This window comes from Sylvia atricapilla, chromosome 2 (assembly GCF_009819655.1).
Source record: "Sylvia atricapilla isolate bSylAtr1 chromosome 2, bSylAtr1.pri, whole genome shotgun sequence".
NCBI lineage: Eukaryota > Metazoa > Chordata > Aves > Passeriformes > Sylviidae > Sylvia > Sylvia atricapilla.
This window is the reverse complement of record NC_089141.1, coordinates 83,171,167-83,186,885: the sequence shown is the minus strand read 5'-3', so window position 1 is coordinate 83,186,885 and position 15,719 is coordinate 83,171,167. Positions and strand designations below refer to the sequence as shown.

General features: G+C 40.8%; 1 protein-coding gene across 1 annotated transcript in view; it reads left to right on the top strand.

Annotated features, from left to right (window-relative positions):
* Positions 1-15,719, top strand: part of GABRA5 (gamma-aminobutyric acid type A receptor subunit alpha5) — a 55,864-nt gene that overhangs the window by 20,830 nt on the left and 19,315 nt on the right. The window contains exon 5 of the mRNA XM_066313580.1: positions 6,673-6,755. Coding sequence (XP_066169677.1) covers positions 6,673-6,755 — 83 coding nt within the window. The remainder of the gene's footprint in view (positions 1-6,672; positions 6,756-15,719) is intronic.

Sequence of the window (15,719 nt, the reverse complement as noted above, 5' to 3'; positions counted from 1 at the left end):
CATGCAGATCTAGGCCCTGAATGTGTATTTTGGCCTTTTTTTTCCAAGAATGTGGTGGAAATTGATGAGCAAAGCAGTGTTTGAGTTACTGAGAATAATAATTTCTCTCCCCCTGGGCCAGGCTGCTGGCAATCACCCAGCCAGGGGCAGGTTTCAGGGTGACTCTTACAGCCATTGTGTTTCCCTGGGTGAACATCTGTCCACATTCTAACACTTCTGTGTGGTGTGTGGTGCCCACTACCACCAACAGGGTTTGTTAGGACTGTATGGCAAGTGCTTCAGAACCAAGACAGGTCTTCATATATATATTTACGTGTGTATATATACGCTTCTATGCACATATATATGTGTGTGTGTGTGTGTGTGTGTGTGTATATGCAATATATATGCTTATACTGGGACATGTTACATTTACTTCAGGAATACAGGGAGACATCAGTTCCCTGGACTATATACACTTATTGTGCTGGGGCCTAAAACAAGTCTTGCTTTAAAACCTTTTGAAAGAAATAGAAGTTTGGTTATTGAAGTGTTCCCAAGGCATCACAGTGGGAGAACAGCTGAATGGTTGTGTCATCAGTCAAGGTCAAATGAATAATTTCACAAAGCTAACCATGTGTTCACAGTTTGAAAAATCAACCCAAATCATTAACTCTGTTATTCTCCTGGCTCCATGTGTGTCAGAGGGCATACTGGAGATACTGCAAGGGCTCAAATCGTTCTGCTGAGGTCCTGCTGGAGCAGGTACCCTGGGAAACTTCTCCTGGAGTTGGTCCTGAAAAGGGTCTGACCCAACCCTCAAGTCTCCCTTCTCAGGGAGCCAACAAGGCCACTAGAGTGGAATATAGCCTGGCTGAAGGCTGGATCCATTTAACTATTTTTTGGGATATTGGGAAGATTGCTTGTGGTAGTTTAAGGTGAGTTTCAAGCAAATATTTTGCCTTTTATTAAGGAAAATGGCTGGTCTTATGCTGGGAAGAGCACTTGGGTTCATCTGTGCCCCATAGCAGATACTGGTTGCCAGCAAAGGTGGGGTCAAAGCAAGCATTTAAATGCTCCCTGTAACAGGGGTAAGGGTAGTGCACAGAAATAAATAACTAAGAAGATGGAGCTGGTTTGGGGATTAATGCAAATAGGCAGAAAAGCTTTGTATCTCTTTGGCCATAGTACCTTACAACAAAAGTTTTCCTGTGTCCCCTTCATCTGTAACTCTTATTAATTCAACATTTATCTTGAATTAAGTTCTTCTGAAATCCACTGGTGACTCTGTCTTTCTGCTCTCTTTTCATTCTAGAGCTCTCTGTTTTAATTTGTTTTCATATTAAAGTTAGTAGCTGATAAGGAAAAGCAAGTTTTGCAGCTGTCTGTGGCAGATAATACATTGGAAAATGTTTCCTGCACTTACAGGGTAGGAGAAGGATGTTCAGTCCCCACTCTCTTTACCCACAAGTAGAAGCAGATGCTCATTGCATTGAGGAGATGATGGGAACAGCTGGGGGGGTCCCTGCAGTGACCTAAAACAGGGTCTTGCAGGACAGGGTGCCTCCTTTCTCGGGGACTGCTACTGAGGGTTTCTCACCTCACATTAAAGCACACTTACTCTAAATGTCTGCCTCCCTAATATCTGAATTTATTTCCTTGCTGCATCCTTGATTTTAACACCTCCTTCTTTTCCTTCTTGCTAAAAAGGAGCAATCTCTTGAAAGCACTGTCATGCTTAATTCCCCAGTGGAAACGGTTGAAGGTGACTTTTCTGAAGTGAACAAGTCTTGCTGCTTGAATTGTGCTTTTCTTAGATACTTGCTTTTGTGTCTTGAAACAGAATGTCAGTAATCACTTTATGTTCTTAAAGTAAAGGCTATACATAATGAAGATTTGATAAAGCTTTCATGTGCAATTATAGGTGATAGATCAAATAATTTGTAGGCCCAAAATTTTTTTAGATAGTTAAGGTATACAATAGCATTTTGTTGGTTGATTAACACTTGGATAGGAGTGTGAGTATTTGGAGCATCATGAAAACAAAATTCTGTCATTAATAAATCAGTTACTAAAATCAGGGTTTGTTACAGTTTTTGGGTGAATAGTGGCCCCATTCAAGTGAGGGAGAATTTTACCATTATCTTCAATAAAATCAGAGTTTCATTCTCCTATTGCAAAGGACCTTTAACAGCTGCTTGTAATCTTGTTATAGACCCTGTTTGAGTGAAACTAATCCCACAGGGCTCTTATTAAGACAGAATGATGGTGGAGGAGGGAAGCTTTTAAATGCTTCTGTTGGAAAGAACTGCCTTTTGAGCAGTGTGTGTGTGTGACAGAAAAATCCTGGTTCAGTGACTGTCTCTGGTTCAGATAACTGTGCTACACTGAGCACAGGAAGTGACAGGAGTCACCATATTAAAAAGACTAGGCAAAAACTATTTCATGTATGCATGCCCAGGCCTCCTTTCTCTTCCTTAAATAAATGCAAATTGGGAGTAATTTTGTTGTAATCACAGAATATGCTGTGTTGAAATGGACCCACAAGAAGCATCAAGTGAAATTTCCCCAGCACAAGACCATTCCCAAGAATCACACCACGTGTCCAGATGCTTTTTGAACTCTATCATGCTGCTGCTGTGACCACTTACCTGTGGAGCTTGTTCTAGTGCCCAACCATCCTCTGGGTGAAGAACCTTTTTCTAATATCAAGCTAAACCTCCTCTGACACCACTTCAGGCCATTCCCTTGGGTCCTGTCACTGTTCTAGAAGAGATCAATGCCTACCTCTCCTCTTTCCCTCACACGGAAATTGTAGGCTTCCCTCAGCCACTTTTCATACAGCTTTCCCTAAAGGCCCTTCACCATGTCCATAGCCCTCCTTTGGATGCTCTCTAATAATTTAATATTTTTCTTATAGTGTGGTACCCAAAACTGCACATAATATCCTAGATGAGGCCACTCCAGTGCAGAGAAGAGCAGGACAGTGCTCTCCCTTGCCTGGTTGGTGATGCTATGCCTGATGTACCCCAGGACTACCTGGGCTACGAGAGCACACTGGTAACTCATGTTCGACTTGCCACTGACCAGGATCCCTATGTCCCTTTCCATGGTGCTGCTTTCTATCATCTCATTCCCTAGTCTGTCTGTATATCCGGGGCTGCCCCATCCCAGGTGAAGAATCCAGCTCTTTCCTTTGCTGAACTTCATACTGCTGGTGATTGCCTAGCCCTCTGATTTGTTGAAGTCTCTGCGGGGCCTCCCTGCCTTGAGGGAGGCAACAGCTCCTTCCAGTTTTGTATTGTCTGCAAACCTGCTTAGTATCCCTTCCAGTCCTGCATCCAAGTCATTCACAAAGATGTTGAATAGCCCAGGACCTAAGATAGAGCCCTGTGGAGCCCCACTAGTGACAAGTCATCAGTGTCATGTCATACCGTTCACTGCAGCCCTTTGTGTCCAACCCGTGAGCCAGCTGCTCACCCATCATGTGATGTATTTATCCAGCTGTGTGCTGGACATTTTGTCCAGAAGGATACTGTGAGAGAGAGTAGAAAAAGCTTTATGGAAATACAAAAAGATAAGATCATCTGGCTTCCCTTGATCAACTAGATGGGTTACCTTGTCATTGAAGAAAATCAGGTTTAATGAGCATGAAGCCAAGTTCTTGGCTGTGACCAAGAACTGCATAATAATCAGCTAAGTAAACTAGAATATAGAAAGGGTCCCTAAGCGTTATCACAATGTTAAGAGCCAAAGTGTGCAAATATCACTGTAGGTGATATTTGAAAGAGTAGACCCAGATATCAATTTTTTGAGACTCCTGGGGCTGTGATCTGAATATATAGTTTGTACTCTACATCTCTGAGCAAATCTGTATGCAGCAACCCATGCTTCCAGCCCCCAGAGTGTAGATGTCTGCTATGCTGCTTTTATTTCTCTATGCAGTAGAAAATCCAGTCTTTTTAATTAGGACTCAGTTGAGTGACTTTGTTTTTCAGGTCCTCACACAGTAACAAAAACCAGTTCCAGTTGGGCACAGAGTGCCTAAAGAAATTCAGGGTGGTGACATTTGTGCTGCGAATCAGAATCCACAGTCAAGTTTTCTTACAAGTTTTCTGTCAAGTTTTTTGTCACATTGGCCATTGCAAGACACTTCAAAAGCCTCTGGTAATGCACACTTTTGTAAGAGGTTTCCAGGAGAATGTTCTCTGAGCACTTAAAAATCATCTAAGAGGCTCAACTACATAGTTCTTAATAGCATGTAATAAATAGGTAGAGCTACTTCATTTGTTCAAGATGGCCAGACTAGGAGTGGTCCTAGGATAAGGGCATGGGAAAAGGAAAGAAGCATGCAGATATCATTGACAGAGAGCAAAAGGAACTTTTTAATCTGAAGAATTCATGTTAGTAAAAGGAAAAGCTATCCCCAAGCACAGTTACAGCTCCTAAACTTTGTTTTCCCTACCCCTAGGCCAGACCTGAAGGCTGCAGCAGGCAGCACACTTTTAAGGGATATTCTGCCTTTTGCTGGGTGAGGAATTCAGAGGGAACAGAGGAGTAGCCCTGGCACTACAAGAATCTTTGTGGCTTCTGAGTCAGGTAGTGGCAGCCAGATGCCCTCCAGCCTTATCTGATACCCTTTTATTTAAGATAGGCAAAAATAATTTCTGGAGGGCCTTAATTAAATTCCACTAGGTCACAGTCTCTGTGCAACTCATCTTCACTTCCACATTTATAGTTGATGAATGTCTACAACCTTCCTCATTACACACAAGGGTTATTTCCAGAGATGCAGGCAGCAGGATACAATTCATAGGACAGCGAGATGAAACAGAAGGTCTTATGCATAATTCTGCACTGAATATTCCTTCACTTCCTGATTTTACACCTGTTGTCTTTGTAAGATGGATATAGGCGACCCCTTCTTCAATGTTTGCAGATGACAAGTGTGTATATTAAAATATTGTCAAGCTGCAGCTCTGAAATGACATGCCTAAACTGTTGGTAGACAAAGACAGGAGATGGAGTGCAGCAAAACACACCATATTTCTTATGGGCTCTTGGAGCAAAGTTTCTGAATTTGTCAAGAAGGTTAAATTTGTAGTGCTTAACATGGAAAATAAAATGATGCATTGGAGGGATGGCAGCCTTGCTTTCAAGTCCCCATTAGAGTGATTTTTGTGAAAAGGATGTAAGTTCTGGGCAGGATACTTCTATAACCAGCCTATTAAATTCATCCACACACTACTCTTGGTAACTTTGGCATTGTTGGCTTTGGTGCTGAAGGGCAGTGTCTCCACTGCAGACATATCCGAGTGATCTTAAAATATCTTTTACAGAAATAAAGCTCAAGAACAATTTTGCTCAAATGCAGGTATCTCAGGCCTCAGTAATTTCTATATTGTACCCTCCTGTCTGTTCTTTTCTTACCAAATGGTAAATTATCTCTGTTCTGAACTGGATTTCTTTTTCTTTGGCTTTCTATGGCATATTATCTTTACATTTTCTGTTACTGTGTGCATTTTGCCTTTTTCTCTTCCTGTTTCCAGCTCATCCTCAGAATATGATCTCTAGCCAATGACACTGTACAATAAAACAGTAGAGCCCTGTGTCACCCCAGCACCAGGCAGTCTGTATAGCCTTGGATGTCTCTGGGCTGTTGCCTCTGAGGTGGAATAACAGCATAAAATGAGAAAGCTGTAAAGATATTCGTAGTGTAAAATGAGATTTTCGTCCTCAGCAAACTATCTGTATTACACAAATATTAAAATGGCATAAACAAAATAGATTCTCCTTGTGCTAGAAGAAAGTTTTGGCTCTCTTGAGATATTTAATAGATTTGCTGCATTTGATGTCAATATAACTGATACTGCACTGCTCACAAATTTACCTCAGACTATTCTTAGTCTTCAGCTTGATCTGTCAATCATGCAGAACATCCATGGGAAACAGCCTATATTTGCCTAAGGGTTTTTTCTTCCCTACCCCTATGTCCAGTCTAGATGAAATATTTCCACATAGTGGCTGGGGAGTCCAGGATAGAATTGCTTCCCTAGGCAGTACGCTGGGAAAGATGACTCTGTTGTTTTTGCCTGCCAAGATGCCCAGGTAATTCTCAGTGTGTTGAACTGAAATGGACTCCAATACCATGTGATTTCCACAGAAGTTAACTGTAGAGCTATATAAAGTGATGCATATATGTCCTTAATTATATATAACTTTATATATTGTTGTAATTAGTTATATTGTATACTTTTATCTATAAATACCTATTTAATGGATTTAACTAGTTACATCTACATATAAAGTCAGTGATTCTTTATGTCTGTAACAGTGCTATTTGACCCAGGAGTTGTAGTTGTATGTGCAGAGAGCAGATAAGGTACATGGCAGAAACTCCATCACAGAAGTTCTTCACGTACTAATAAGAAAGAATGATCTTATTGGGACAGCTTACATAAATAAAATAATTTCACATGTCTCAGAGTTACTAGATAATGCCTAGGGCATGCACACAGTGGTCCACCTGGCTTATCTCACATTCAGTTTAACAGGGGGTTTCTGTGATTTCAGCAGGAGCAAGGAGCTTTCAGAAAAAGTGTGCTTGTGTCAGCATTCATTTAGTGCAGTGAGGGGCCTAAAGGAAAAGTGCAGGGGAAAAAAATAACATGTTTTCTTTTTACTTCCCCACAGATTGACCATCTCTGCTGAATGTCCGATGCAGCTTGAAGATTTCCCCATGGATGCACATGCTTGCCCATTAAAATTTGGAAGCTGTAAGTTCTCTTCTGTAATAAGAACTAGAAAAATACCATTTTCTGGCTTCTCATGTTCAGACCTGTCTTGTACAGATCTTTCACCCTCCCCACCAGCCCTCCCCTTTTAATATTGTTTTTTAGCATCCCCATTCTGCCCTCCTTTGCTGCTACCCTGCTGCTTCTTTTCCATGACTATGCTTTATCTGGGTCTGCTGCTTTTCAACTCATGCCTGCATACTCCAAGATAAACAGTGAGTTGATGGGTGATATGTCTTATATATCCACATCAAGTGTAACAGCCGCTGTTAGATGAAGTTATAGATGCAGACAGCTAAATTGATAACTTGTTTTTCCATTTGGAGTAAAACAGAGCTTTCACTGGACTGATCAGATTGATGCGCAATTATTATGGTATTTACATGAATCAGACTGCAGTGCAATATCTGCATCACATATATTAAAAGAGATCTAGAATATTAAAAGAGGAAATATCTTTCCATTTGGCTTTAATAAATCCAGTCCTGTATCCTGTTACATGATGTTTAATACACATGTATTTGTATATGTGCACACATTATTCTAAACTGTATGCTGAACGATGATTTTTCCCCAATTCCAAGCCTCTAATCCACCACACTGCTGCCTTGCCAGAAGCTTACTTTAAAAATAACCCCAGGGAATCAGATGGTTATATTTAAAAACAAAGCTCTTAATTAAAGTACAAATGAGGCTACTGCAGTAGACTTTTTTTTTTTTTTTTGGTAATCAAATCAGAGCTTTCAGGTGCAATCATTGTCTCTGAAGGCTTCTGATAATTACCAGGCAAGACATTTTGCTGGCCCCTGAAGCCACCTAACTTCAGCATTTTGCAATGTTTTTCAGCCGTATCAATTTAGAGCCACTAATCCTAGCAAGATTAAGCTTTGCCTTTATCGTCTGTATCTGCCCTGATTTAATACTGACTATACATTGTCTTCTAGTGATCATACTAAGAAGTAAAAACACTGTTTACAGTAACTATACCAGACTTAAGATGAACTGATTTCCTTTCTCTCTTCCAATCCAGATACATTCTGTCTCATCCAAATAGCCACCAGTGTTCTGCAAGGTCACTGCAGGTTCAAGTGTGTTCATTGACTTCAGCAGCAGCAAAGCCAATATAAATCTGAAGGTCTAGACACCTTTACATTCCACTTAAAAAAAGTATATGCAAATCACCCATTTAATTTTGAATTTGAAAATGGGAAAACATCTCACAGGAAACTGTAATATTTATATACAGGGTTAAACAAAAGCCACTGGAAAGAAGTAATAAGACAAAGGAAAAGAAGTTATCTTTCCTGGTATTACATATCATTCAATAGATGAATTACATGTCTATCAATAGGTGAAGTTACATCTGTTGATTTCTAGTCTAGACTACAGAACTGATATGTTATATAGTTTTACAAAATCTTGCAAAATATGTAGTACTAAAACATACATATTTAAACAAAGAGCCTGATGCAGCAGAGATCTGAAGCTCAGCCTTAAAGTTAAATAGATATTTCTATGTATTAGTAGATTAGATGCAGTAAGGTACAGGTTCTAACTCTCCACATAGTAAGATTTTTTATTTTTTAATAAAATAAAAGCATCCCAAATGAGCATGTGAATACATGAGATAACATTACAAGATAAGCTACAAATGCCTAGAAGGAGTGCCCAGTAATCTGTCTGAATGTAATTATATGTCCTGCTAGTGCCAAATGTGTTACATGTTAATCACCTCTTAGCACACAGGTAATTTTAATCTGTACCAAAACCAGCACTAAGGATTTCTATTTTAGGCCTGTGAGGGGTGAATAGAGTTTTAGCTTATGCTCCTTGCCATTCTCAAAATAAAATCCCAGAATACGTTTATAAGGTACTGCAAGTCACCTTTAAGTTTTTTCACAAGTGTGTAGATGTGGAACCATTTGGTCTGTGCTAGCTGCACCACTGGCCTCTGCAAAAAGTAAATATATAGGGACAAGCTATAGACAGTCTTTCAGCCTTGGGAATATCTCTGTTACTGATCCCTAATAATTTATTGGGATTTAATATGCATATATTTGTACAAGTAGCAGCCAGTAAGTCAGGGTTTATTGAACTAGTCCAGGTGTATTTTAGGAGAGGACAATATTTATTCTCTATTTACAGCGGTATGGGTTTGCATTGAGTCACCTCCAGGCTTGCAGCAAGACACAGCCTACAGGGGAATATGATACATAAACACATACCCTTTCTGCTCTAGCTTTCCTCACTGTCTTTCCCTAAAGGCTTTCTTTTTTAATGGTCTTCTTTCCAAAAACAGTTTTGAAAAGCCTCGAGGAATAGCATCAAAGTAAATATTAAACACATTATCAATGGAGTTGGGAGAGTGGAGAAAAAACTGGTGCTCACCAGTCTGAGGATGAAGAGAGCAGGGCAGTGAAATTAAAGAGGTGGCGCACGGTGGATCAGCAGCATAAAGGATGCTGAGAACTGATGAGTGTTGCAGCAAAGGCAGGAGCAGGCTATTAATTTTCTGGCTGCATGAGCGTTCACTATGTTTGCTATTATTCAGCAGGCAAAAGGCAAAAAGTGCCTGATGTTTCCTTCATTATGAAAGAGAAGGGAAATTAATCTTTCTCACATAAATAAAGGTAAATGTTGAATTCTTATGTCCTATTTGACTGATTTCTTGCCATATTAGAATTGCGGGAGATTTTACAGGCCTAGGAAACATGATACCTAGAAACAGAATATTTTGTAGAAATAATTGACAGCCCAGTCAAATACACAAAATTTAATATTTAACCTGTGCGTACTGCCAGCCTAGATACCTGCTGGGCAGTTCAAATGCCCACTGTAGAAGGGGTATTTTTTTAACACTCTATGGCATGTCGTGGAAAGGACAAAAGTTCAGAGACAGCTCCTAATGAAATGAACAGAGCAGGTTTTAATACAGCTCCCCACTGCTCCAAGATGGCCAGGTCAGGTAGCTCTGGTCCAGGGGTACATGTATGCAGGTACTTTTCCTGTAGGATTTCGTCTCTACTAGGGGTCAGGACACCTGTAGAAATTATCCTGCAGAAATCTCATTTAGAGGGAACTGGGGATGATACTTTGAGCACGGGCTCGGGGACTATCTGCAGCAGGCTCTTCTCCCTTTGAATCCAGGTTGCTTGATGAGGATTGCTGTGACAGTCTGTTCATTACCTCATGGTAGCATGAGAAGGGTGCTGCTTTCTTCCATGGCCAAATCTAAAATAACTTTCCATTGCAATTCTAGTGCTGACCTGTACTCTAAATAAGTTCCCTGGCCAAACAGGATGTAATGAAAATTCCTGATGCCAGAAGCAGTTTCCCTAGAAACCTTAACCCAAGAAATTTGATCTTAACCCCAGTCTATTTCTGGTGTGTGGAGGAAATAGCAAGGACATTAACGCTTCCTAGCTTTAATGTTTCACCTCTTCCACTGACAGTCCCTAAGAATACATTAAGAGTATAATTTAGTACAGTATCCAAACCCCCATGTGTCACCGGGTAGGTAAGCATCATTATCTCTAGGGCAGCTGAAACAGAGAAGTTAATTGCCTTTTCATAAGGTCATGCAGCAAATCAATGTCAGAAAAAGGATTAGACTCGAAGTCTTTGGTTGGAGAGGCAGATGTCTAATCCACTAGACCATGAAGGCCTCTGCCCAGGCAACTGACTTAACTCCTAAATCTCATTTTACTCCTTTGTTAATTATATCAGTGTTACCTAGCTCACAGGGTTGCCCCAAAGATGAATTAATTAATTGCTGTTAATTGGTGCTTTGACAATATCAAATACCATAGGGTGGAGTCTGTTTATGACAACTGTCTCTTGAAGACACAGTGCCCGAGTACATAGAGTTATCAGTTCTTGTGGAATGCATAAATACATGAAACAGCTCTCCACTACTCAGTCAGCAGCAAAAAAAATCACTCATACTGTTTTTAGACCAAGTTGAGAGTTCAATGAATATTCTGAAAATAATGAGATCCCCAAGCTCATGAGCTCAGGAAAAAGAGGACCTATGAATTTTAAGTTGGTCATGAAGATGGCTAAGGTTGATCCCCGTTGATCAACAAGTGAGCTTTCCAGCTGTTGGCAGGGAAACAATTTGTAGTGTCTGGAGATAGTAGCTAACATAGTTTATGTACATCTTCCTTTCTAACACCTCAAACTAAGTCACAGTTTGCCTTTTGATAAAGGAAAGTGCACAGGCTATTTCTGTAGCAGGAGATATGCTCAAATTACTTTCCTCTAATAAGTATGGTGAAGTCAGAGTAATGAGGAGACAGTAACTTCACCAGTATCCCAGATTTTATTGCAACACTGAACATTAAGGCACTCAGTGTTCACTATCCATTCTATCAAACTATCCATTCACTTTCAGCCACTGAGAAATTTCTCCAAAAAAAAGGTATTTTAAGAAAATTTCCCTGATATTTCCTTACAAGGCAGAGAAGGCACTGAGGTGAAGGCACCTACATGGCTTTTGTTGATTTTGTCTTTTCTTCATTAGCACCTACAAGAGCTGCAGGAAAACTGCAAGTATGGAGGGAGAACTTGAAAACAGTGTCCTTCTAAACAGACTTTAATTCTGGCTTAGTAAAATGAGATAAATGTTAATTTTAAGAGGCTTTGAAAAGTGGCAAAGGCTGTTAGGAAGCCTTCCATAGGTTTCTCTCAGGGACATTTGGAGCTGCAGTCTCATATGTGGAGGCAGAGCTTTACTGCTGCTTGTCCCTATAGCTGGACAGAAGAGGCTCCTTGAATCTATTCCTAGAGCAGAGGGGGCAGCACAGTTTGTTGACTCTCCTGGGATGTATTAATGCCTTCCTTGTGAAAAGACACATGGAGAGAGCCAGGGAGGACCTTTGTGAAATGCTGAACAGCCAAGTTCAAGACTAAGTTGTGATTTTGCAATTGAAGGCAGAAGTCAGCTAATAGGGAATGGAAAGGTTTGGTGGCATTCTGCTCACTAAGGTGTGAGCATTTTCTGTTACATTTTCCTAAGGTTTATCACTGCTTCCTTAGACACTTCCATTGCAATGGATATTGAATTACTAAAATAAGGTGAAGTTAGGTGAATACTAAAACTAAATATTTCTAAGACATTTGGTGTATTTTTCTTCTCTCTCTTTCAATCCTATATTACCCCTAGCTACCCACCACCTCTTTAGTTAGCATACTTTCCCCCTTATTTTTAGCTGTTTAGAAGCTGGAACTCCAGACGCAATGGAACTCCAGACTGCCTTTTTGTGGCAGCATCAAAAAGGCAGTCTAAACAACTGTGTTGGGCCATTGTTGTAATTCTACTTAAGTATAGCTAGCTAGTAAAGCATAGGCATCTAGTCTAAACTAATTTTCTGTAGAACCCTTAGAATGAATGGAGGAGCTGGACATCACCAAATGGTAGGGTTATTTGCTTCTCTTTTCCTTGGACTCATGGACAAATGACTTGCCATAGGGCTGCGTTGTTTAAAAAATTAAATCTTTTAGTGCAGAATGAGCACGGGGATTTGGCCCATATCAAAAGCCTTGTATTGACAGCAAAGGTCTAGGAAATGGATGGGATAGATCTGTGACAATTTTAGACAGAAAAATATGCTCCAGTTAGTTATCTAGAGTCCCTCTACTGCCATTGAAAGGAATTAAGTACTTCTGCAGTGAGTAAAATAATTAGAATTATTTTTGAAATCTGCCTAAGGAGAGATGAATCATATTTTAGAAGTTCCTGTTTTTCTGCAGTGCTATCTCATGTAGGTAAGTGTATTATACCCTAGTCAGAGCAACTTAGAAATCAGTTTTTCTCTGCTTTGCTAGCTCAGAAATACAAACTCTTACTTTGTTCAGAAGAAACAGTCAGTGCTGTAGATTAGTTAGGTGCTACATTATATTGGTGGTGAGCTTTTGTATCTCTCCTAATGACTATTTTAGCTATTTCTGCTAGAAGTCCCATTTTGCAAAGGATCTCAATGAAACAGTCAGTAGAGCTCTTCAGTATAGAGACAACTTTACCACTTCTTCAAGCATCTTGTATGAGCTGTGCTGTTTCTTCTGCATTGAGTGCAGTGGTTTATAACAACAGACACTTAAGCCTTCTCACAGGTATTGCACACAGCCTTTACTCATTTCAGACATGTATGTAGAGCAATATAGCTTCTTTAGTCCATAATTTTGGGCAGTTAGGTCCCACAGTCATGATGGAGCAATGTAGCCCAGAACACCCAAAGGGCAAGAAATTCATCAAGAATGGCATGTAAAAGAAAATACTGTAATATTCAAGAATTCCAGAGATGTGAGAAGATTTTAACAGGAACCTACTTAGAAATTAAAACAGGGTTCTGGGCCTGGATCACATGGTGAGTTTCTGCAGCAGCTGTTTTTATAGGACTCCAGTCTACATAACTTGCAAATGAGTATGACCATAACTTGTCACTTGTCTGGAAGGTTTGTCATAGAAGTATACCTTTTATTTTGACAACAGGGCTCGCTAAAATGATCAGATTGGTCAGTGTTTATTTGCCCATTACAGTGACACGCATCCAGAAAAGATGAAGAAATTGCCAGTATATCCTTTAAGCACTTTTTGTCACTGTCACTATTTGAGTTTTCAAAGACTTTGTCGTATATACATGGTTACTGTATGTCAGCACTGAGATAATTTCTAAAATACATTAAAATGGCAGCCCAGCCCCCTGACTGTGTGATGGCTTTCCTGCAGAACAGTGCCTGGCTCTGGGTCAGTCAGCTCCTACTTCAGGTCATCCACTGCATAGAAGCCAGTGAGTTTTTCCCTCTTAGCTTCATTACAGAATGAGAAAGGGAGGTCAGAAAGAACAAAAGCTGTTGTCTTCCCCATGTCTTGCAGTCAACACTGAGCCCAGGCTGCAAACCCTGTTGATGTGCAGTGGCCGAGGGCTTGGCTCCCTACCAGCTGAGAGCAGTGTCCATGCAGGCAGGATCAACCTTAATGAAGCCCCTTTTTTTGATCAGTAAGGAGTGCTTCCTGGGTGGTGTTGGCAGCACCTTTTGTAGCAGTTACAAAGAGCCCCTTGAGCAGCCAGCACTAGAAGGCTGCGCTCTGCCTGCCCTGGGAGCTGCCTCCTCATCATGACGTGGCTCACATACTCAGCCTCTTTGAGGAAGAAAAGCTCAAATGGTGGCAGTTCTGAGCTCAAGGAAACAAAAGTTCAGGCAGGGGTAGGGGTTGGTGTGGAGATACTCAGCAGTGGTGTTTTTTGTCTCACATGAAAGCAGTCTAGACAGAACTGGAGATCCAGGGTGCTTTGCTGATGGTACGAACATCAGCACCCGTTTTCCACTCTGGACATTACAGCTAAATTTAAAGGCTGCACAACTGTCTGATTATAGGGAATCAATATTAATTGTCAGCAATAGAAAACAACATGCAGAGACTGTGCTTAATATGTTTAAGCTTTCAAATGGTCTTTGGGTGCAAACTTCACAGACATTGCTAGTCTCATTATGCCCCAGAAGGTAGCACCAGGCTTACGGTTGCCAGTCATGGATCATGGGTCTATACCACTGGAAAACTATTATTTGTAAATGTGACAAATGGGTAGATACTGCTCCACTGCTTTACAAGCCAGGTTTTTAATGTGTCTTATTTTCTAAGGTGGCTGTTTCCATGGCTTGTAAACATTTCATAAACATTTCTGGACTCATTCTCATGATCCCTGTGTGAGGTTGGTAGGTCTCTGCTGCCTGCATTTTGCAGGTGGGCATAAAGGAAGCAAAGAGCAATTACAGTCTCTTCTGAGCAAAGATAGAGTGGTTCATTACTTGCTTTTATTGCCTCTGTTGTTATGGGTCCCTAGGTTCAATTAGAGCCTCCCAGTGCTACTGCAGTACATTAATGACAAAATTACTTGCCTAGGGTTTTTGGGGAAGGAAAAAAGCTGAAGACACTGCTCAGACTTGGATTTCAGTTTCTAGTCTGGCAGCTCCCTTATGACACCTCAGTCTCTGGTGGCCCAGGAAGTCTTCCACCTAAATTGCTGGAACCTCATTAGCCTCCTCTCCTGCACAGAGAGCCAGGCTAGTCCAAGCTGTCATCTAGTGCTGCCGCAGTCCCAGCCCAGCAAGCTTCTTCAAAGGAAACAGTTGTTTCATGTTGTTCCTCATGAAGAAATGAGAAGGAAAGAGAACTGGGAAGAAGGAAAGCCTGATAAGCCTTCTGTTTTTTCTCCTTTGCCATCATTGCCACTGAAAGTCTCCTCACAGCCAGCCTGTGCTAGCAGCCAGCCATTTTGCTGAAAACATCCCAGAGCTAAATATGTCAGCAAAGCTGGGATTCCTCTCTCCTAAATTTATATTTTTGTAGGGTAAATATATACAGCTGAGCTGATTGCTCTCACTGTCTTAGGGGAGAGAAGCAGATATTTTTAGGCTCAGGTTAATCTCCTCCAAAAATAGGTCAGCTGATGGCTGTAAATAAGGAGATGTTTTATGTCTGCACAGAGAAAATGAGATCACGAGCACCTTTGGATCTGGGTCTCTAAAGGGACTGGGAGGGGACAGTTCCCAAAGAGAGGATATGTGTCTGAGTAGTCTAGCAGAGAGCAGGTGGAATGGCCGTGCCCCTGGTCAGAAACAGCTCACCTCAGAGAGGCTTCTCATATCCATCACTGAGGCTGGGCACTTTGAACAGATAGCCTCAGGAGATTTTGTCCTTTTCTCTGAAATACAGCGCTGCACTGTGCCCCAGAGCAGAGGTTGATAATCCATCTTCAGAGGTTTAGATTACTGCACCTTTGGTGTAGGGAATAAGTTCTTGTGATTGCAATTTCAAGGCAGTATTAAAGTGTTTGAATAATAATATTTCAGCCTGCTCTCTCTGCATACCTATTGATTACACATTTGCATGGTGTTATTAATGTAGCAGTACTTCTGAGATTTGTAAATGTCTTCATTAAGGGA